At 41.4% G+C, this 24,323-nt stretch overlaps 1 protein-coding gene across 1 annotated transcript in view; it reads left to right on the top strand.

The window, feature by feature from the left end:
- ANO3 (anoctamin 3) overlaps positions 1–24,323 on the top strand; it is a 542,814-nt gene that overhangs the window by 191,066 nt on the left and 327,425 nt on the right. Inside the window, exon 3 of the mRNA XM_082269831.1 lies at positions 22,617–22,741. Coding sequence (XP_082125957.1) covers positions 22,617–22,741 — 125 coding nt within the window. The remainder of the gene's footprint in view (positions 1–22,616; positions 22,742–24,323) is intronic.

Below are 24,323 nucleotides of genomic sequence, written 5' to 3'. Positions count from 1 at the left end.
AGGCAGCAGTGTGATGCAGATTACGGGGGGTTAGGGGGTAGAGAGCTAGAACATTGTGGGTATAGGGCAGCAGTGTGATCCATGGGGGAGAGGGGCAGAGAGCATTGTGTGTATAAGTCATGTAAAATTCATGTTAGTGGTCAGCGGGATTCAAAATTGTGAGTTTTGTAGTAAAGTCCGAAAGGTTGGCGATCACTGGTGTAGACTATTCTGATTTTGTCATGCTAGAGGCTCCTCTTGTCCCTATAGGGTTATGGTGTGGGACACTATTTTGATGCCCGCTGTGACTGCCCTGAACATATGGAATAATGTATTCCTGGTTTGGGATGGGTAGATCTTTTCAGGAGTTCGGGAGGCCATAGTTTGAGCTCCCCCCTAGGGTCTAAAAGTAAAAGAATAGTTCTAAATTGGATGCCTGGGTTCCCAAGCTCTGGGGTCCAGTGCTCAGTGAAAATAGTTTTGGATAGCCCCAGAGTTTTGAGTTTGGTGTAAGAATTTTGTACATCCCTGAACTGGATTATAAAGGTGCAGCGAATAAAAAGATGAATTCACCAAAACTGGAGCAGCCAGAATCTAAAGCATCCATACATATCAACCAGTACAAAATTGGGAATGGAGACAGTTTCCCCAAAACAGTCTTCAAGGAAATGGGAGGGGAGGGGGGTGGGGGGTAGAGAATTTTGGACTTTCTCAGTACCTTAAGCTCAATACACAAAGGTTAAAGATAAAAATATAATTTCTATTTATACAACAGGATAAAATCACGTTTCTGAGCAGTTTTTCCAAAGGAATACAAGTAGTGTGTGAAACAATAGAGAAAATCTAACAGTATTCTACTAATAAGTTGGGAGACTATTCTACTAATACTAATCATTTATGGCGGGTCCTGGTTAAGTGAACAAGCTGAAGATAGAAGCGGATTGGTTGCCACGCACAGCTGCTCCAGATTCTGACTGCCCCAGTTCTGATAAATTCTCCCATATGTCAATTTTGCAGAAGATGGTTCACATTGAGCCCATGCTACACACATTTGGGAATGCCAGTTGCCTGGTAATCTACTGCACTATACAGTCCTATCCATTGGCCCCTATGTCATTAGTTTATCCTGTAGAGATTTGGGGGTTTGTAAATGTAACCACAGCAGACAGCAGAGAAAGCCTTCATTGGAAGTGTGGAGTTCAGACATCCACCATGTCTTTTTTTTTTTTTTTTTTTTTGTTTCTTTAAAAAATGTTATTGTAACATGGATGAGTTTACTACATTACATTCAAGCACATTGTCCTCCACCAGACCTTGCTCCTTTTCAACTGACATGTTTCACCCCAGCTGGGGCTTATTCATAAAAGTACTGAATTCACTAGTTTATTTTGTGGAGATGTAGGGGGCTGGTGAATGTAACCATAGTACACAACAGGGAAAGGCTTCATTGACTTTCCCAGAAGTGTGGACATCAAGAAAAATGTTGCACATCTGCGTTTTTTTTTTTTCCTTAATAAAACTTTATTAAAACATAGATTACTTCACAATATCCAGTCCAAGCAAAGTTGCCTTCTGCCAGACCCTTCTCCTTCTTCACTGACATGTTTTACCCCAGCCAGTGATTATTCGTAAAGGTATTGATTTTAGAAGTGTGGACTGCTGAAGGTCTTTTAGACCTTCAAACTCAACAACGGCGCAAAGATCGGCAACATGGATGAAGGAAAAGGTTAGCATTAACTGTTTTCTTCACAGGGGGGACTTTTTTTTTTTTAAGTAGTGACAGAGTTGCCTTATAAAGTCTGTGACAGTTTTTCGATTGTGATTCTATCTTATGAATGTACATACAGGCCCATGAGTGAATGCAGAGCAAAGGAAGATAAAATCTTTAAAAGTTAACTCCTGTCAAAATATTTTGTTTCGGATTTAGAAGGGAATGGTTAGATCTTTCAGGTTTTAAATATTTTAAATAGTGTCTGTTTCTTTGTTAAAGCATATCTAAAGGCATAGAGTTTTATTTTTATTTTCTTATTTTTATTATTTTTTCGTTTTGGATAGATTGATGAAGGCTTAGAATCTCTGTCAGGTTGTTATTGCTGTCTGTGTCCCCAATAGAAAGGTTAATTGTCTCTGTCTGACCTGTTGACCGTTGTCACTGTAACTGATTGTGATAAGAAAAAAGAAGAAAAAAATTAGAAAATATTTTTCTATTTTTTATATATTGTAGCTCCATTGACTTGTGTGTAATTGTATATTACATACTCAGAATTCTATATTATTTACACTGCAAACACCTCCGCCCTTCTCTCCCCAAATTGTGTTACAAATGTAAAGGATATGACCCCAGTGATTGACAAATATAGACTTCAATAAGTAAAAAAAACTATCTCTAGTGAACATATTAAAGTGATACTAAAAATAGCATGTTTATAAATAAAAACTGTCATACTTACCTGCTCTGTGCAGTAGTTTTGCACAGGGCAGCCCAGATCCTCCTCGTTTTGGTTCCCTCTTTGGCTCTCCTGGCCCCTCCCTCCTGCTTGCCAGGGGCAGACTGGGCCAGGGGGCAGAGTGGCAATCCCCCCCCCCTCTTCCCCGGCCGCTCTGATTCCCTGTAAATGGGCTGCTGTGGTGGCAGCTCAGAAATGCCCATGTGCAGTACTGGAGCTGGCCGAGTGCTACTGCTTGGGTGGCTCTGGCGGGGGGGGGGGGGGGGGTTAACAGAGTGGAGGAGCAGTGAAAGAATGCCTCCATCCCCGCTACAGCTGCGAGCCGGCAATGTGTCCTGTGACTGGGATGTTAGATGCCGCTGATCTGGCTCTCCACATTTACACGCGATTGGCTGTGATTGGACACAGCCAATCACATGTGTAATGAGCATTGGCATTGGCTCTTTAACAAGATTGGGGGATGCCGTGTCATAATTTGTCTTGCTTAATAACATCGATACTCATTATAAAACTAGATGGGCATGAATGGAGAACTGATACAGTGGTTCAACGAGCCCCTTGACTAGACTTGCCCCCCCCCCCAGGCCTAAGGCTGCCAGCCCTCCCCTGCTGGTTGCTATGGGGGCACCCGAGCCGCTGCTCAGTGTGCCAATTCTGAAACTGAGCAGCGGCTCAGCCCTGCCCCCTCTCTCCTCATTGGCTCACTGGCTTTGACTGACAGCAGCGGGAGCCAATGGCGACCCCTACTGTGTCTCAGCCGAATCTCTCGTGCAACATCAATGAATCGAGATGGGGCTGAGGTATGTATTAGAAGGGCTGAGGGGGGTTGCTGCAAACAGAAGTTTTTTTTTATCTTAATGCATAGAATGCATTAAAATAAAAACCTTCTGCCTTTAGAACCACTAGTGATTGCAATGTTTTTTTTTAAATAACAAACATCTCTATACTTACCTGCTCTATGCAATGGAATTGTATCACAGAGCAGCCCCGAAACCTCCACTTCTTGGGTCCCCTACTGGTGCTCCTGGCTCCTCCTATCTGTCCGGTGCCCCCTTGGGAAGCTGCTTCCCATGGGGGCACTCGTGCCTCCTTGTCACTGGAGTTGATTGACAGGAGCGGGGGCCAATGGCTTCCGCTGCTATCAATCTGCCTAATGAGGAGGGAAACCGGGGTGAGAGCCGCTGCTCTCATGCGAATCGCTGGATCGGATCGGGCTCAGGTAAGAATAAGAGGGGCTGGGGGATCCTGCGGCAGAGAAGGTTTTTTTACCTTTTATCTGCATAGAATGCATTAAGGTAAAAAAATTAACTTGAGGCTTTAGAACCACTATAACTCTTGGCAATCTACCTATGTGCTTTCTTATTTTATTCAATACCTCTTAAAAACAACTCAATCAGTAAAAAACACCAGCCAGTCCTATATTATTATTACTTTTTTTTTTTTTAAAGTCCAACTACAGCCACAATATTTTGGCTGCTTTTTGGTAGGCTAGGAAGGGTTTGAGCCTCTGCCAAGAATGCTGTTTTTGTCAGGACAGGAAGAGACTAGAAATGTCTCAATTAGGGCCATAGACAAAAACACATTTCTGGAGGAGTGAGGAAGAGTTACAACTCTGGTGTTATACTGCTGTCTGTGCCTTCCCATACCAGTAACAAACTTCTATTCCATACATGGTAAAGTGTCACAGTGACAGGAAATGAGGGAAAATCTCCAAATTGGGTAACAGTCATAAGTAAAAACCTGACAGAAATTTTAACTGTTTACAAAACTAAACAATTGGCTTAATATCACGTACCTGGTGAAGACTGGAATGTTATGGAGGCCTCCCTTGCTCCTCCCGCCTAACACTCCTGAAGGTGGGAACAGAGAGTGCTAAGGCAAGGAGTGGCAAGAGTGCCGTAGTAGCTAGCTGGTGATGTTCACTCTGTAGGTGGGTACAGCTGGTAGTTGCAGTCCTCGGAAACTGGATGCAATAGCAGCTTGGCACCAGAGCATGGGACAGGAGTAGGACCGGGAGACAAGCAGCAGTCAGTGGCAACCGGGCAGTGAGGTACCGAATCAGCAAGCAAGTAAGTCCAGAAGATAAGCCAAGGTCGATAACAGCCAGGCAGTGTGGTACAAGGTAAGCAGGCAAATCAGGTCCATTTAGCAAACCAAGGTCGGGGTAGTAAGCAACAGAGCTGGAGCACGGACAGAGGCAAAGTCCAAAGGCAAGCCGGGTCATACATGGGTGAGTAGAAACAACAGATCAGGTCTCAGGAACACAGGAACAAGCTGAAGACCATTCAGCAACTGCTCACAGTAATATAGCAGTTTAAATAGGCCACTGGGCGCCAAGTGCTAATTGGTGTGTGCGCATACGCGTTAGTGACCCTGCACGCGCATGCGGATCACGCAGAAATATGTGTGTGATGAATTGGTGATGCAAAAGTGACGTTGGTTCTTTGCTTATAATTTATAGCACTTTGCAATGTGCACGAGCATGAGCATAAGTCTGTACTGGCCTTTTGGTGGTGGAAATCTGGTTTACCTTACACTTAAGTTTGGTTTTCAATGCAATTCCTGCAGGTTTGACCAGGGTTTGAGTAGTGTTCCAACACGCTGTGCTAAAATGTTGTTAAGCTTAGTAGGTTTAATTTGCATTTAATATGAACCTGAGACTTTATATGAATTTATCTTTAGCACCCTCCTTTAGTTAGGCTGCTGGGCTAAATGTAGTTTTTGATTCACTGCAATAAGTGAAGCAATTATCTATTGGTTTTGTCTGATTAGGGTTTCCTAGCTGGGTGTTTTACTTCTCTCACCTGCTTCTGGAAGAAGCTTCCAGAATATAGGGCAAGAGTCATATATTCAGTATCCTAAATATATATCATGCCCCAGACAATCCCTGGAAGCAGGCGTCCAGAAGGTGACTGGGAAGGTGCTAAATGTTTGGAAAGCCTTTCCAGAGTGTTCCTTCCTCTCCAGGGAGGGTTTCAGTTCTCCTGGGGCTTCTGCCCCTGGGAGATAGCTAGAGAGATAAGAAACTGGTGTCTGGGCCTCAGCAGGTGCTGGGCAGAGGTGCTGCTTGAAGCTTGTGGGCTGCTAAGTAAAAGTTGACCTAGGCTCCCCCACTACCACTCGCCGCTCCCACAGCGTCTCAAGATAATCCCACCATGTGCCAAGATACTCCAAGTCACTAAAGTATTATTTTAGATCGTTATTTACCTGTTGACAGTGTTGGGAAGTAACTAGTTACAAGTTACATGTAACTAAGTTACGTAATTTAATTACAAAATAAATGTAACAGTAATTTGTTACAGTTACTGAGAAAAAATGTGTAATTAAATTACAGTTACTTGTGAAAATGTTAAAGATTACAAATAGGGTTACACCTGAATATTTTCTTTAAAAACCTAGGATATGTTGAATAATAACAGAGGATGTGGGGAGAAGGAGAAGAGAGAGGAAGTCATACTCTGTGTGCTCCTCATATGACAAGCCCAGCCTACTCACAGTCAGATGAGAGATGAGATGATAGGGACCACGGGGCAGTACCATGATCACAGAGCCAGATTGGGGGATCAGAGAGACCTTCTACTGCTCTCTTCTACTACCAGTTGACACAAGGATGTTCGTCGGCATCATGAACCGCCGGCCTCACACAGGAAGCTATTGCTCTGGAATCACTGCACAGTCCAGCTGCAGTGAGAGATGACAACTCTGTGAAATCTGATGAGTCAGAGGAAAACTTTTTTGTCTTTAATAATGCCAAATCAGCATCTGACAGCACAACTTACGAGGAAGTCATAAAGTACTTAGAAGATTCTGATAACAACAACCTGACGTCTCTTAAGGCATTTCCCATAGTTAAGAGACTTTTTATCAAGTACAACACCACATTGCCTCCAGTGGAGCGTCTTTTTAGTCATGGAGGCAATCTTTTGACCTCATCTTGAAACAGAATGAGTGATGACCACACCACATTGAACAGGTCTTACTGCTCCATTACAACAATCAGCACTGTCCCACTGACCTAGCCCAAGATGACTGATGTGTGTTGTGGACACTTTATCTGTCGCTCTATTGTCCAGTTTGATTTTTGGAGGATAAAGAGCACACACACAGACCCCCAGATTTAAATAATTTATTTCCCTAATTGCATTGATGGCTATGAGACACCAGTGTTTTTTTCTTTTATTTATTTATTTATTTTTTTTTTTCAAATTCAACTTTATTGAAATATCAAAGAAAACACAGTATACAAAATGCGTAGAAACAGAGGTATCGCACATCAGCAAAAACCACGATTAAGTGCATACATTAAGTATAAATGTCAGGGAACTGAGAGATTCAACATATACATGAATGCAAGACGTAGAGGTTAAGGCGTCTCAAGTACAGGGCATCACTGCAGTGTGGTAGCGAAAAGCAGCAGAAGAGGCAGAGGAGCACGTGTACCGAAAGACTGAATCATTGGATTTATACGCTTAAGGTGGAGTAGCTGTTTGTGTAGAGAGGGGACATGGGGCAAGGGGGGGGGGGGAGAGACAGATAAGAAAATAGGGGAAGAGAAGTGGGAATGGAGCATGGAAGAAGAAGAGGCCAGGAGAGGGCGAATGTAAAGGGAAGGGGGGTAATGGGAAGCGGTGAAAAAAAGCAGTTAAAAGTAACCCGTGCGGGTGACCCCGTCCCCAGTCAGGTGGTGTCCGATGGGGGGGATGCGCTCAGAGTCTGTCCCTCGTCTGAAAGGATAAACATGTTCCAACATGCCCATGTTTTAGAGTATTGTTCTCGTCTACCCTGCGCGGAGAGTACCAGGTCTTTCAGGTCATGAATCCATTTCACTCTACGCAACCAGAGGGAGATCGTCGGGGGGGTTGTACTTTTCCAGCAGAGGCTAATACAGGACTTGGCCGCATCTGTGAGATGTCGGAGCACAGATCGTTTGTAGCGCTTCGGAGCCATCCCAGAGCAATGTAGTAGAAAGAATGCTGGGTCATCTGGTTCATCTGGACCAAGTAGGTTTTTTTCTTTTATTAACTGTTTTAATAGCTGTTTTATTGCCTATTTGGGTTTATGTATATGCGTTAAGTTTTTTTTTTTTAAGGCATTGTTACTTGCCAGTGTGTCTGTTATAGCTATGCAAAGAGTTGATTCCTAAAACAGTATTAAACAATTTTTTTTGTTATGAACTCTGGTTTTGTGATAGCTGTGCTTTAAAATTAAATTAATATGATCCTTATTCAAGTGAGGAAAGATTTTGAAATTCTAACAGTAAACAGAGTTGAGTACTACTATAACATTAACCCAACCTGTTATAATTGTTTGGAAATAGTTTAGTTGAAAATATCTATTAGAAACTTAAAAGTATTTCAAATGTAATCAGTTCCTTTACTTTTATAAAGTAATTGAAAAGTTACACTACTTATTACATTTTAAATAGGGTAATTTGTAATCTGTAACCTATTATATTTCCAAAGTAATCTTCCCAACACTGCCTGTTGAGAGGGTAATTCAAAAGATTTTGGAGAACTCTACATTTGGACATACCTCTCCAATTCTTTTGAATACCCTGGAGCAGGGGTAGACCACCTCTGAGAGGTGGAGATCTACCTTAACATGAAATAGATCAAAGATTATTGGGTTTTGGCACCCTTTTTTCTTTCTAGTTATTAACTAGCAAGGCCTAACTAAATAGTAAGGACCACTTACACTAGGAACACCTCGTTTTAGAAAAAACTATAATAAAATAAATGTCACTGTACAAATATAAAATTAGACTACCTTAAGCATGGACAGTGTCAGTCAGTACAGCACTGGATAGTGTCAGTAGGGCAGTGAGGGGTATCAGTAGGGCAGTGGAGGGTGTCAGTAGGGCAGTGGAGGGTGTCAGTAGGGCAGTGGATAGGGTCAGTAGGGCAGTGGATAGGGTCAGTAGGGCAGTGGATGGGGTCAGTAGGGCAATAGATGGTGTTAGTAAAGCAATGGATGGTGCCAGTAGGGCAGTGGACATTGTCAGTAAATTAGTGGACATATCAGTAGGGCAGTGGACGGTGTCAGTCAGTAGAGCAGTGGACAGTGTCAGTCAGCAGGCCAGCGGACTGTGTCAGTATGGCAATGGACTTTGTCAGTAGGGCAGGTGTCAGTGTTTTTTATTTATTATTATTTTATTTTTTACCATTTTATTTTACAATTGTTTTAAGTATTACTTTATATTTTTTTTTAGTAGAGCTGTTTGGGGCTTTGGACAAAGGGAACATTTGTCTCCCTCATTGAGGAAAGACCTGTGGATGCTGGGTGGCAGACAACTCCTGAGACTTGAGTAAGGACCTTCTTGTGGACTTTTTGGCTAAGTGAGGGAGGCGTGCCGTCATTGCGTCATCGGAGGTCCGTGCTGCAGCCGGACCCGATGCAAATAGAGATCCTCAGCCTGTCATATAAAGATTTTCTGCTCGCATTTGTTCAACCCAACTGTAAGTGCAAGTCTGTATACTAATAAAATTGTATATTAAGGTAATGCACTATTAGTCCCATTTATACTTTCATGTGCACTGGAACATCGTGGGGAGTACATCTAAATACCCTAAGAGAGTAAGAGGCTAACGTGGTTTGTGCAGAGGGAAGAAAGTGGGAGCCATCCATCCATCCGCAGTGTTAAGGAATTATCCTCATGCCCTCAGTGTCATCTGATATTTCAGAGGCTTGATTGTCTCTTATATCTGGTAAGAGGCTTGCATTGATTTATCACCAGTGTGATCGTGCACGTGTGTAGGTGGAAATAGGATACTGGCTTCACTTTCATAAGAATCATTACAATCAGGCACTTACCTTCTTTCCGCCAGGTAAGGAGGCATTTCACCAGGTGGAGGGAACATCACAATCACCACAAGATTTATTATTTGGACTTTTTCACCATTTTTCCAATTTTTCGGATTACTTTATTAATCGGACTTTAGTTCACGTGTATTATTTGTTTTATTGTCACATCCAAGTGATTTTGAAGACTTTGTTCATTCATTACTTCATTTAGACAAGCACTGTGATACACACTGGGACTACACCTTTATATTGTATTTCACATATTATATTGTTCAATATACAATTTTTTACATTTTTTGAAAAGCGCACCATCACTTTTAAACATTTACACTTCACTTAATCTGGTTGCAGCCTTTCACCCAATCAGCGCACCCCTTTCTTTCACCATTATACATTTTCTACTATTGTTTGGATTATTCTGATCCCTGAACACCTCTCCTGTTCATGTTTTTTAGCAATAAATTTTAAAAAGTCATCTTTAGACTGAACCTGTATTTTTGACGTTCCTGGAACTATGCTTGTGTCTGGTAGCCTCTGTACAATGTGGGAAACCAGGTTATATTCTCAGCAGCCCCTTCAGGGGTGAGCACCACTTATCTGTTCAGTTGTATCTGACCCCAACTCTCTGGCTAAAATGCTTGAGAGCCTTTTTCATATAATTTTCTTGACTTTTTTATGAGGTAGGTTGGCGGGTCTTTTCTTACCTTCCCCAAATGCTAGGGCTTGGGACCAGCATGCAGAATGTGATAACTTACAGTATGTGCAAATCCAAATTAGACATATACTATTGCCAATTTGACAGAAAATAATTAACCCACTTGCCTTTGGCAAATCCCATGGAGATATTGTCCTGGCAAAGACACAAACCAAGGACCTCAGTTATTAACTATTAAACCTTTTTTTGTGTAAAAATGATCTAACGTCTTTAACCCCAAAGAATATATTTTGAAATCAGAACTTTATCTCCAAGGCTTGTTTTCCCTTTGAGATTTTCGGTGTTCTGAGCCTGCATAGGTTATGCCTTCAGCTTTCATAATATAGAGGAGTGGACACATTAAATAAACCCAGCAGCTACCAATCATATTCCGATTTGGTTTTCCCAATGAACAGCAATGAAACATAATTGATTGCTATGTGCATCAGCTCTAGTTTCCCTGCTTGTTATTTGGTCTACTTTTTAGACATGGGCCTTATATCTGTTGATAGTGTTTGGAAATGGGTTTGCATATTACCTCCTCTCCCACTGGGAAATCGATGCAAGTGGAAATTGATGGCATGTGTGATTTCAGCAGTCCTTTCACTGAAAACAATATCCTAGCCAGAGTTGCTCTTGAAATAAAATGATGTGTTTGATATTTGTCGTGGTATTCGTTACTAAAAGTGATTTCTGGCAATGTTGCTGCTGATTGAGATGTTGACTTTGCCTTTACTTAAAAAAAAATATCTTATGAAAGCCTTAGCAGGGAAGGATAGGATTTGTTGCAGTAAGTTCAGTGTAAAAATATCCAAAAAGACAAAGCATTTTATATTATTTATTATTTCTGCAAAAAGAAACACATTTTTAGTGGAACGTTTGAAGTATGCTGTCCAACCTCATGATATATCAGGGCTATAACCAATTAGAGGACTAGTAAACCTAAAAAGCAACATAAAGAAGACTTCCGCCAGCAGAGTTTGCTTAAAAAACGAACCACATTCCATATTGTAATGCCCCGTACACACGCATCGCTTATTGGCCGGGAATTTTCGGCCAACGTCCGATCGGCCGTTTTTCGGCTTGTTAGTATAATGCTTCCGACAACCGACTCCGACTTTTCAGCCAAATAAAATCTGGTGTGCAGGCTATAAAATTTTTGTTGGCCGTCAACACAACGGCCGATTTTCCGTCAGTCAGTACAGATTTCGGCAGACAAAAATCTGATGAGCAAGACTGGGCATGCTCAGAGAAGAAAAAATACACGGAAAGTAAACCAGCACATGACATCACTTCAGAAGTAGATTTTTGTTGGCCAAGAAAATTCGTGTGCAGTCTAGGCACATTCCAACCAACAAAACACCACTCTGGACAAAAGTCGGACAATCGGTCGGCCGATAATCGTTGCATGTGTACGAGGCATTAGTTTAATTTAGAAAAAACACAACCATTCCTGAAATGTCAGCTCCAGAGATTTTAGTGTGACAATGCCTGTAGAACTAGAAAGCAAGCAGCTAAATACATTTTTAAAATAGATATATGGGAACCACTTTACTTGTCAAAGGATTTGTATTTATGTCCCCCTTAGTATTTACTCACTCCTGTCACACAGTATAGCCAGATCACTGACCTTACTTTTCTCCACTGCCGTCAAAGCATGTTCGCCTGGTCAAGGACTGCTCAAGCTTGTGATTGGATAGTGAATGAGCAGTAAAACCTGTTCTTACCTACAATCAACAAGCTCTTTAGTAGATTAAAAGCACCATTGGCTTTTTTTTTTTTTAGATAAAACTTTTTATTGAAAATTTCTTCACAAGATACAGAAAAATGTTAACATTGTGAATATAGCCAAATACAGTCAAACAGGAGTCACATTATATAACCTCTGGCTGTTCGGAATGCCTATAGGAAACCATAGGGTACATTTTAAGTATATAGTGATACAAAGAGACAAACATTATGCAATGAGCTTTATGGCACTGTCAACAAAGATTGAAGAAAGAGTCAACCTAATCTGGACTCCGACACCCCAACAAGGATCATGCTGTGTCGGAGACCAGAGGGCCGCCGCCGATCAACATATAAAGGCATGTCAAATCCAGTATACTGGTTAAGAAAAGCACCACTGGCTTTTAATGCTACTTTCAATCTCCCAGTTCTGTCTAACATCCTTTAAAATGGCTGTAGTGCTCACCATAAAGGAGCCCCTAGTTGTATTAGACCTGGCCTAGCCTGTCTAGTGTTAAACAGTTCCTTAGTTGCCCCAAAGTACTTACCGACCCACCAACAGTGACCAACTGATTGACTTCCACACTGCTGCAATTTTGAGGGAGAGAGCGTTATGACACAGGTCACCCTTGAGGTCACAGCAGACTTTGGTGATTAGACAAGAAAGGAAAAAACATATTCTTGGACTTTGTAGATAAAAAAAAAAAAAAAAAAAACCTTTGGGCCAGGAGAGTTTAAGCTCCTGACTGTAAAGTAAGCGGGGTATTAGTAACTGGCAAGAAACTATATTTCCAGCATGATTCCAGATACCTTTGTCAAAGTTCCCATATAGTATTCCTTTTTTGAAGACAGTTCCAATCCCCCTAGGAAGACAACATCCAGCAGGTAAGTATATGCCTAGGTGCCAGACTCTGGACTAGTCTCCTCCTTTACAATGTTACAGCCAAATATGTATGTCTTCTACTAGTCAGCACCACTAGCAATAAACTTCCTAGTGACTGGTCATGTGGAACATACATATTCATAACCCAGCTTTATTGGGTTCTTGTGCTCTAATGCCAAGGGGACTCCCCAGCAGCCGACAAAGGCAAATGATAACTCTGGACTTAGGAGAGAACAAGTGAATATGGAACTATTAATCTCAGTTCAGGCTGACTACAGCCAAACAACACTAAATTTAAAAATACTAAGAGAAACCAAGGACAATCCCCAAATGTGCCCAGATGGAAAAATAAGGAAATGTACTGCACACTAAACCCTTAGCTTTCTTCATCTCTAAGGGTACTCTATTATCAGTGATATACGCCTTTTTATATGCTTTAAATCACATTGTGTGAATATGGGAATAATGACATTTTATTTATGCATCTGGATGTATGAATTTTTAGATTTTGTACTAATAAAATTCACTCTTATACTATGTTTTTTATGTAGTCCTTGGATACCTAGATATAACATTCCCTTATTTTTCCTTCTGGGTGCATTTTGGGGTTGTCTCCATTTTCTCTTAGTTGTCACGTTAGGATGATGGTACCCCTTCTCCTTTTTGTGTTTAGTTATACTTATTAGAGGCCTACCTTTTTATATTTCAACTAAATATAAATAGTCACTCCTGCTGAAGGCATGGTGGCTACTTAGACTGTGAGGAGAAAGCTCCTGAACAGAGACACAAACAGCACTAACACTCTGCATAGCTTCACATTGCTCTAGAACTAAGAAAAATATGTTTTGGCTGAACTTGGGCTTTAATAAGTGAAGCGTTTTAGATCAGCAATTATATTGTTGTATGTCCCTTTAGTAGGCAATACCCAAGATGCACTTTTGTGCTACCTTTGTTCTCCCTAAGGGACCCTAGAGGAGGGGAACCAACTACAGAAGTGGGCCTCCTGGGTCTATTTATGTCTAATCCTTCAACTCTGCTCCCCCACCTAAGGCTGGCCACAGTTAGAGCCCCGGAGCACTCCAGTGCCAAGATGCACCCTGTGCTACTGCCACTGCCACTGCCACTGCCACTGCCAACTACTACTACTAACTACTGCCAACTATTACTACTATTTTTTTGGGCAGCTGTTAAGGTACTGGGGTATTTCTTGATGGGGTTCAATTGTCAGCCCTCCTAGCACCCCCTGCCTTTCTGTCATAAACACTACTGTTGTCAATATTTTCATAGCTTCATAGACCACTCCTTCTCATACATAGTTCAGAAGATCCCTATTAAAATGTATGTCCAGCCAAATGTATGTTTTAATTTTGAATTGAGTGGGGGAGAACTAAAAAATCTTATTGGGTTTTTAATGCTCCACAGGTCTCTGTTAGAGATTTTCCATAACTTTCTGACCAGCTTACACCATTTAACCAGACAGAAATTAGGAGAAACTGGGCTACAGCAACACAGGTAGAAAAGGATGTTTTTTTAGTAGGGTAGGGAAAATAAGTTCAAAATGGCTCTTCTTTATTGTTGGAAACTAGTAAGGTTTTATTTGACCAGAGAACTTTGAAATGTCAATGATAATATGTACAGAACATAGCAGTTGCACTATCTGAAATGCACTTGAAATATTTGACACTGTATTTACACATATTATGCAAAGTCTTCATTTTCCCCCATTTTGGCTCCAGCAAGCTGGTTGCAACAGCCTACAGTATTCTTTGAGATGCCAGGAGGCCAGTCCTGTGCTGGATAATATAGCTCTAAACAATTAAATTAGTGACTCTTACATATAACCTGATTGATTAACTAACAGCCCTTTAAATTAAATTTACGGTCAATTGGAATATATCTAGTACAGTCCATGTGTCTTGCCTCCCACATATAGCAATAATGGAACTCTAATTCTCCTGTTATTTACAGTTCTGGCGAAACTGAAAAAGTGGCTTTATTGGCTTTATCCAGTAGCCCTTCCACAGTACCACATTTCACCACAAGGCAGTGATACAGATAGTCTATGTAATCACATCTCCCGATCTCAAGGAATTCTGAGACCTGTAGGTAGGAAGGTGCACTCCTAGCAGGATTCATATCACTTTATAGACCATTGCGAAAAAGCAGAAATGAATAAAAGTATGGTTCTAAAATCTTGTTTTCACATGGTCTTACATAAAAAAACAGCACTATATTAAACTTTTTTTTTTTTTTGGTTCGGAACTGGTTACTATTTTGGAATAAAAGCTCACTTTAGAGGCATATTCCTAGAATCCATTATACATTTTTTTCATGTGTTAAATCCATGTCAACAGGTTGCATTTAATTACAATGTTTTATACAGCTACCTAATTATACTTGACTCATTGTAGTTACCAGCAATTAGCTGTGAAAAGAAAACAGAAAATGAGTGCAATAAACCAATTAATGCACTCCATCTAGAAAAACCAATTACATTTATGTACGATTTTGAATTCAAGAGTAGTGTGATGCCTAATTTTGGTTAGGAAGGCAACTTTGCATGATACTAAATAAAAAAGACTGTTTGTGGCTCAATGTATTTACAGCTTTTTTTATATGTGTACAATTAAGTAATTATATAGGTCATAAACTTGCATAGTCTATACAGAGAAAACATATCTGTTCAAAAATATTCATAGGCTCTCAAATACACCCAATCGCTTAACTATAGCCATAGCAGCTCATGTAACTGCCATGGGTCCTGGAGGTAAGAGGGGGGGGGGCATTAGGGAAGCTCTTAAATAAAATATAACTGTAAACTGTAAGGCTCCTATCACACGGGCTTTATGATCCGGTCCACCTGTCAGTTTTTCAGGCGGACCAGATCGGATGCTCCATGCAGCCCTATGGAGCGGCGGATGTCAGCGGAGACATCTCCGCTGACACCCGCTGCCATCCGATCTGATCCTGTCCATGAAATCCGGACGGAAGGAAAATAGGGTTGGAGGATCGAATCGGATGAAATCGAATGAAAACAGACAGGGCTCTGACATCTCCGTCTCTGCACACAGAGCGGAGATGGAGCTGTCATTCGCCTGCTCAGGAGGGATCGGCGATTCGATCCCCACTCAGCAAAACGGACTCCGTCGGGTGCACCGTCCATTTGAAAGGAGCCTGAGCTACAACTTTTAAACTGGCAATACACAACTGCTGATGAATTAGCTGAAATTTGAACTATGGGTGGCCCTGTCGCCACCACCCAGCTCAACAAAAACCAGGTTAAAAAATGAAGGAGATGAGAGGAGAAAATAGATATCCTAGATGAGAGTCTGGTATAAATGTTAATAGGGGACCCCACATAAAAATAAAAAAAGCAGTGTGGGGTTTCCACTAAAATACATACTAGACCACTAGCTTTGGTGAGAGTCTGGTATGGATGTAAAGTGAAACCCCATGCAAAAAAAGAAACACAGCATGGGGTCCCCTCCAAATTCTATACCAGAACCAAAGGGGGAACCCCATGCAAAAGTCAAGGAAAAAAAAGCATGCCCCTCCCCCCAAAAAAAAAAAAATCCAAACAAAACTTTTGAACGCCAGAACAAAATGTTCTCTTTTTAGTTATTGATAGAGAATTGTAGGGTCAAGGTAAAATTCAAGGTAATTTGCCCTTGAAGAAATGAGAATATATCCAATGGGCACACAGCCAGCATAATAAATTATTTAAACCTCTGTCAGGCTTTGTAACTGTATGTCCCTTATAGAAATATATCCTCACCTTATGACCTTATGTTGTATTTATTAGGACAGAAGTCCGTTGAAATCTCCCCAATCAGGAATCTCCTCTTTTCTACTCCATCCAAAATGTAAACAATGGAATACCTACAACATAGTAAAATACTGGATGGTCAAAAACTAGCTTTGCAACTGTACTCTATGTAGAACATATGCTGTATACAATACAGGAAATACTACCTTGAAATGTATAATAAAATCACTACTGTAGATGGGGAAACTTCTCTGCTGTTGATCCAAAGGGAAGTTTTGGGAATACCAATGGCAGGGATGGCCAGATCTGCATAGGAAACTGAGACCAGACTGTATATAATTTAAACAAGTTTATTAACTGTGAAAAAAAACAGCACCAGAAACCAAAATACACCCACAAACATGAAAATACAAGTGAATTAGGGTCCTTTCACATGAACGACCCGATCAGATCCGCCTGTCATTTTTTTAGGCGGATCTGATTGGATCCTCCATGCATCCCTATGGGGCAGCGGATGTCAGCAGAGACATCTCCGCTGACACCCGCTGCTATCCGATTCCGATCCTGTCCGTGAAATCTGGACGGATGGAAACCCTATTTTCCATCCGTCCAGCGGATCGGATGGGATCGGATGAGAATGGACAGGCGGTCCGTTCTCATCTGATTCCCCTATAGAGGACAGCAGGATCTGACAGCTCCCTCTCTGCACACAGAGTGGAGAGGGAGCTGTCATCCGCCTGCTCAGCGGGGATCGGCAGATCAATCCCCCACTGAGCAGCATGGAGTCCGCAGATGGAGGCAGACCGTGTGAAAGGACCCTTATATCCAAATGATGAAATACCTAACAGGCAACCTAGCTAGGTAACAGAATGCAAAAACTAGAAAACTAACTATTGTGACACTTTGGGGTTTCTTAGCTCAGTGGTAGTGCCTTAACAGTGAATTTACTCCATGGCAGATATCGTTTTCAGGGCTTTTCTGCCCACTTTTATTTAAAAGAAAGTCAAAATTCATCCATGCATGTCTTCCCATGCAGGAGGTTCCCACCATCACTACGAATCAAGCAAAACATTCAGCCTCCTGACTCTCTTGTGGCAGCTCTACTGCTCTGAGTACCTCTTCAGGATTATCCCGACCATCAGTACCTTCTAACCATGAAACACATCCCAGTGATTTGCACAGATGCTGCAGTTCAGCTCTTGCAAAGTGAACAACAATTTTGCCTATAGTAGAGTGAGGAAACCATAGGAGATTCCCTATGTAGGTGGTCAACGGTTGCACCTGGTATAATTGTAATTTAGAGTAAATAATTATTACATGAACCGGTTAATAACATTATATATGACCATTAATCACATAAAAAAGGGTACCCCAATGGCTTCCTATTTTTCTTACTGGAAACTTTTAGGGCATGGGAATGAAATGGTAGAAAAGAGGGAGTTTGGAGGTCAGAGAGTGATGATGTCCGGGCCTGTGTGAAGGAGTATAGTGGTAGACAGGAGCCTTCTTACTAGTTTACTTAAAGGAGTGATTGATTGAACCAGTGGATTGAGAAATATTTAATGCATGCCGGTGTGATGCCTGGATAGGGGTCATTTCTAGGTTTGGTTGGATAAGCTTATCTTTACTATTTAGCAATAATGCTTTTATAGAATTGCATCAAGCAGATATGAACAGTGTGAGGTATTAGCTCGGTGGTGGGTGTGGATGACCCCTTTTGGGGTTCGTTACACAGGGAGATAGCCGAGAAGTGGTTGCAAACAACAGTGTATGAGTTTTATTCTTGCAATTTTTCTTCACACAAGTGCAAGCATCAAAAACAGCATACTTCAAAATAAACATAAAATAAAATAAATCCTTGCCACTGTGGGCGGCTACCTTCTCACACACAGGAACCTACCTAAGAGTCTGTCCCCAACCTACTGTTGGGCAGACTTTGCTGATCCTACAGCAGACCATCAATAGTCCATTCATTTTCTTTTCACATAGACATATGTTCATTGACCTCTTCATATGGAAAACATTCCTTTGTTTTCTCTCCACATAGAGAACATTCCTTTGTTTTCTCTTCCCATAGAAAAACAATCCATGTCCTCACCTTGAGAAGTCTTCAGTCTTTTTTACCCTCCTCAGCGCACATCGCTCCAGGAGGCATACGTCTGACTGCTCTCCTATCCCCAGCTCACACAGCTTCAGGAGACAGCTTCAGGAGGCAGCCCTCCATAGACTTTCTCTGGACAAATTATAGAGGCCTTGATTTCCTCATTCTGAAAAGCTGGAGGTTTTTCAACTTCCTCAAACCTCCCTGGCTACCTTTGCAGCCGACACCCTATAGTAATTGGTGAATTGTCTAAACCAAGCAGCAGTGTATCTCCCATCTGTGACAACACTCACAGATTTACCTGACTTCCTGTCACAACAGTCATAGTGATAATAATTATAAATAAGAAGAAAAACTTAAATTCAAATACTATATTGAGAAACGTAAAATTTTCTTGGAACAATTATTTACTTACTTATGGTTATTTATAACCATTCCCATTAACATTTTTATTTACACCTGTCTGCTATTTTTAGTGTATTTGTTGTCCTGGAGCAGAAATAGGTTTTCCAGGAGAGAGGTATATGTCCATGGGACTGAAGGTGTTAATGAGCAATTTCATCTGTGATTGCACACTAGGGACTGTAACCAAGAAGCAGGAGGTATATTTCCAGCAGCATCATCTGCTGGTTAGTCAGGATTCCCTGGCTGTTGTGCGAAGGGGCTGTGGCTTGCCACAATGTCTGTCACACGGTATGGATATTAATGGAATATGATCCCTGGGGTATGAATGTACCTGTATGAGGATTATTCATTACAAAAGGGAGATCTGTAAACCACAAACAAAACACGTGAAGGTCAAAGAAAACAACCTTTAAGACCTAAACCACATCATCTGTTGTTGTTTATGGACAATTAAGCTGATGAGTAATGTGTGAAATGCAATGGCAAGTGGCTCCAATAAGCAGTAATCCTGGGCTGGAAAGATTTAATCTCTTTGCGCTTACTCTCCAAGGGGTGATTTACAGCTCTGAGCTTGTTTACAGTTCGTGCAAGAGAAAGGGTGTTTGAAGCCTGAGCTCCTATCTAAAAATCAACTGCATTGATATATCTAATGCTGAAATGGGGTTTTTTTATTGTGTAGTACTGTATATATGGCAGCAGTATTCTGAGCAATCTGTAAGGCCGGCTGTAGATGGCTTATATTTTGGCTGATTCCTGCTGAATTGGCTGAATTTCTACAAGGGGGAGCCCTGCAACCACCACCCAGATTGACAAAAGTCAATTTAAAAATTGGAGATGGGTGCAAAATTATCAGCTAAATAGTGACTGCAACCTATCAGATGTATTCACGGTTCAGCAGCACTATTGTGTTCAGTGGCCGGAATACAATATCCAGTAGTGGAGATTCTTCTATCTAAACTGTGGATGGGGGAAGCAAGCAGCACATGGCTAAAGCTGGTCATACGCCAGAAGAATTTTATTTGAGCATTCAATAGTACCATATGGACTTGTTAATTTTTGGGATTTATGAAAATAAATATGAAAAAAAATTAATACTTCGATGCCAGTGTTTAAAATTCAACATTTGATTTTAGTATGCACATGTGCATTACAATAAGTACAAACTTTCCCAACCAAAAACCACATTCAGAGTTAGAATTTTGTTCATTCAAATTTCCCATCCTTCTCTTTCGATTTTACTGCTCACTAAGGTTGAAAATGATTGTCCCTTTGATCCAGTGCTTTAAGTGGCCCAAAAGAGGTGCCGGTACTCTATTATAGCCTATAAATTTTGCCCCCACCCCACATCAGGGTCCCCACAGAGCACCCCCCCCCCTGGGCTGGGCTGGGACTCCGGAGCAGGGGTACTCACTGGTGGTGACTGGTCTGGCTCTGGAGTGGGAAATATTCTGCGGGGGGCAATTGAGGGCGCAGATGTCGAAAATGAGCGTACTGGTACGCTAAGGTGCACAAAGAGGTGGCGGTATGCTCAAGAGCCATATTTGGAAGTGGCAGTACTGAGTACCAGTGCATACCGGCCCACTTAAAGCACTGCTTTGATCCCATTAAAGAGAAACTAAAGGAAGCAATGGCACCACATCTCAAACATGACTTCTTCTGGATGCTAGGCTGCAGCTGTCTTCATTTGCTGGTACCCATCCCATATTCCCATCACGCAAAATCCTGGAATAAGCTCTAAGCAAATGGGTGCTGCAGAAACCGCCAGCTGGAAACTGGAACATACATGATGCAGTGTAAATATTTGACAGCGCACCATGGATCTGCGCCTCGTCTCGCATGTCTTCATTTGCTGGCACAGGATGACGTCACTTCTGTACATGCATACATGTGTCGGAATGTACACTGAGCTAAGCCTGCACAGCCATGTTGTCCGGGGGAGAATTATGGGAGAGGTTTTAAAAGGATCTGCCAAACAGGCCCAAGGGGTCTTGCTTCCCGGGGTCCATCAAGTGGGCATCGGTCCGCTGCTTAGTTTGGAGGATTGCGGCCTACCACGCCATCCACTGCCACCGCTGTTCCAGTCCATTTAGGATGAACGTTGCTCCACCATGCCAGGGGTCCACTAGCGACATCCCTGACAGCAGAGGTGCCAGACAGATCACTGAACTAGCCGACCAAGCAGCCGTCTCAACCTGATCATCAGATGGAGAACCGACTTGTATTGCTTGCAGTATAATCGCTGTGTCATCAGGATTGGTGAGAGGGTGGATGCCGAAAGTCCTATTGCCAGTCACTAGCACTCCACTTTGAAAACTATATACAGACATTACAGATGTAGAAATGTCACCGGTCCCCCCAAAAGTGTCTAAAATGTCAGTTAGGGGTCTGATCTGTCAGCCGCAATGTCGCAGTCCCGCAAAAAAAATCGCAGATGGCCGTCATTACTAGTAAAAAAAAAACAATAAAAATTACATAAATCTTTCCCGTAGTTAGTAGACACGATAACTTTTGAGCAAACCAATCAAAATAGGCTTATTGCAATTTTTTGTTACCAAAAATATGTAGCAGAAAAACAATTGGCCTAAAATTTTAAAACATTTTGATTTTTAAGGGTTTTTTTTTGTTGGGGGGGGGGGGGGTGTTATATAGCAGAAAGTGAAAAATATATATATATTTTTTTTTTTTTCAGAATTGTTGCTCTTTTTTTTTTATAGCACAAAAAATAAAAATTGCAGAGGTAATCAAATACCACCAAAAAGAAAGCTCTATTTATGGGGAAAAAAAAATTTCTTTGGGTACAGCGTTGCACGACCGTGCAATTGTCCGTTAAAGCAACGCAGTGCCGTATCGCAAAAAAATGGTCTGCTCATTGAGGGACTAAAACCTTCTGGAGCTGAAGTGGTTAAGTGGACCGGGCTTAAAGTGCAAAAAAATAAATAAAAATCTTGCTTCAAACTAATGTTATAATGATCTAGTATGCATTGCATACCAGCACATAATTTTCTTTGGGTACAGCGTTGCATGACCGCGCAATTGTCCGTTAAAATAACGCAGTGCTGAATCGCAAAATATGGTTATTAAGGGGGAGAATTTTCCATTCCAGAAGTGGTTAAGGGGGTCAAATCTTCCGGAGGTCAAGTGATTAAGAAATAAATCAAACTTTTGGAAAAGTCACCTATTATTTCCATGCACACTAAAAATATTGGGTTTTAGAACAAGGAAAAACAACGTGAAGACACATTACATTTTTGTTACTGATGTGATAGTGCATGGTTGCCAACATTTGAAAAAAATTTCCAGGGACACTTTGCAGCACAGCTATTAATTACTTACCACACCCACCTCCATGAAGCTCCACCCACTCCGCATAATTAATCCCTGCCTACTTATCATCAGATTACAGGATCTACTCAATAAGGAGAGAATTACAGGAAATTGAAAAGGGAATTTCAAATTTAAGGCCAAAGTAGCAGAGTTGGAATAATTTTCCCATTCAGCTGCCCTGCTTCTGCCTAAAGTTTACAATTCTCATAACAATTCCCTGCAATTCCCTGCAATTCTAAAGTGGCATATGTGCTCAGTTGTGACTATAGAAAAAATGTAATATGTAAATATAAATAAAGTGCAATGGACAATGTACATTACCCGGGACAGGCTCCTATTTGCCGGGACTGTCCCGGCAAAAACAGGACAGTTGGCAAGTATGATAGTGTAGGTGACAGGTGACAGGTTCTCTTTAAGACAGTATATTAGGGATTGCATCCAGCATATCAGTATTGCAGCAATCTTATAAAACTTTGTTCTCTACTTAGATTCTACAAAAGATACTTACACAGATGAGTCAGAACATGGAACGTACGACTGCCGCACCGATCAATCCCTGCTCATTCAGCACAAACTTACCAGGCAAAAACCAGGCTCTCGCAAATCTCAAAAGGTAATCTGAATTTCTTGTCCCCAGTCGATATTTGTGTGAGAGTATTATATTCTGTACACACACTGCGTATACACAGACAACAATCAATTATGGAACACCTCGCTCCAACAGAGTCTAATAAGCCCTGGGCAACTCACTTAATAGGAAGAACTTTATTTAAGCGCAGTTGGAGAGCAAAATACATTACATGAAGTTATTCTTCTGACTTCCCACAGTTAATAGATTGCTGAATTCTTCCTTTAAGGCCTGCAGACTGGTAATTTATATCTTATTTAAAAGCAGTCATGTTTGTATTTTCTAGGATGTTTAAAAACCAAGTCACCGAAATGCTCTCCTGAGAGGTATTTGAGGGTTTTTCTAATAAATATGGCCCTGGGAGGTAAAAAAAAAAAAAGTTACAAAGCTATATACACTATATTACCAAAGTATTGGGACGCCTGCCTTTACACACACATGAACTGTAATGGTATCCCTAGTCTTAGTTCGTAGGGTTTCATATTGAGTTGGCCCACCCTTTGCAGCTATACCAGCTTCAACTCTTTTTAGAAAGGCTTAGGAGTGTGTTTATGGGAATGTTTGACCATTCTTCCAAAAGCACATTTGTGAGGTCAGACAATGATGTTGGAGAGAAGGCCTGGCTCACTTTCTCCGCTCAAATTTATCCCAAAGGTGTTCTATCGGGTTGAGGTCAGGACTCTGTGCAGGCCAGTCAAGTTCCTCCACCCCAAACTCACTCATCCATGTCTTTATGTACCTTGCTTTGTACACTGGTGTGCAGTCATGTTGGAACAGGAATGGACCATCCCCAAACTGTTCCCACAAAGTTGGGAGCATGAAATTGTTCAAAATGTCTTGTTATCCTGACGCCTTGAAAATTCCCTTCATTGGAACTAAGGGGCCAAGCCCAACCCCTAAAAAACAACCCCACCCCATAATCCCCCCTCCACCAAATAATTTGGACCAGTGCAAAAAGCAAGGTCCATAAAGACATGGATGAGTGAGTCTGGGGTGGAGGATCTTGACTGGCCTGCACAGAGTCCTGACCTCAACCCAACAGAACAGTAGTGTATATACATAGATACATAGTTGGTAAGCTTTAATTAAGACACCAGTCCATCCAGTTCAATATGTGTGGGTGTGTGTGTTTAAAGTGTTACAAAACCCAGGGCTCTGCATTCACTATATTTGGTCTCCCACAGTACACAGAACATAGAAATGCAATAGTTTTAGTAAATATGAAATGTAAAAAGCATTTTCTCATCAGCAGTAAATAGCAGTCTTGTGACTTCTGTCATTTCATGGTTAAGCTTGTAGGAGGAGTTTTCATATTGCACTGAGCTGTCCTATCAGGATTCGGGACCCCTGACCCTCTGTCTGAACAGTGCTGATTGGCCTTGTTCTGGTCACATGCACTCCCCCAAAAAAAAAAAAAAAAAAAATAATTCTCTGGCAATACACACCAAACTGAGCATGTTCTGGAGTCAGTGAAAGAAATGAGGATCTGTGCATACAGGATCAAACAGCCTTTTTACACAATGCAGAGGATTGACCCATTAGGTTGCACAGTGAGTATAACAAGCAT

The sequence above is a fragment of the Pelophylax lessonae genome (assembly GCF_965119305.1).
Source record: "Pelophylax lessonae genome assembly, chromosome: 10".
In the NCBI taxonomy this organism is placed as follows: domain Eukaryota; kingdom Metazoa; phylum Chordata; class Amphibia; order Anura; family Ranidae; genus Pelophylax; species Pelophylax lessonae.
The sequence above is the reverse complement of the archived record's forward strand: the minus strand, read 5'-3'. Positions and strand labels throughout refer to the sequence as shown.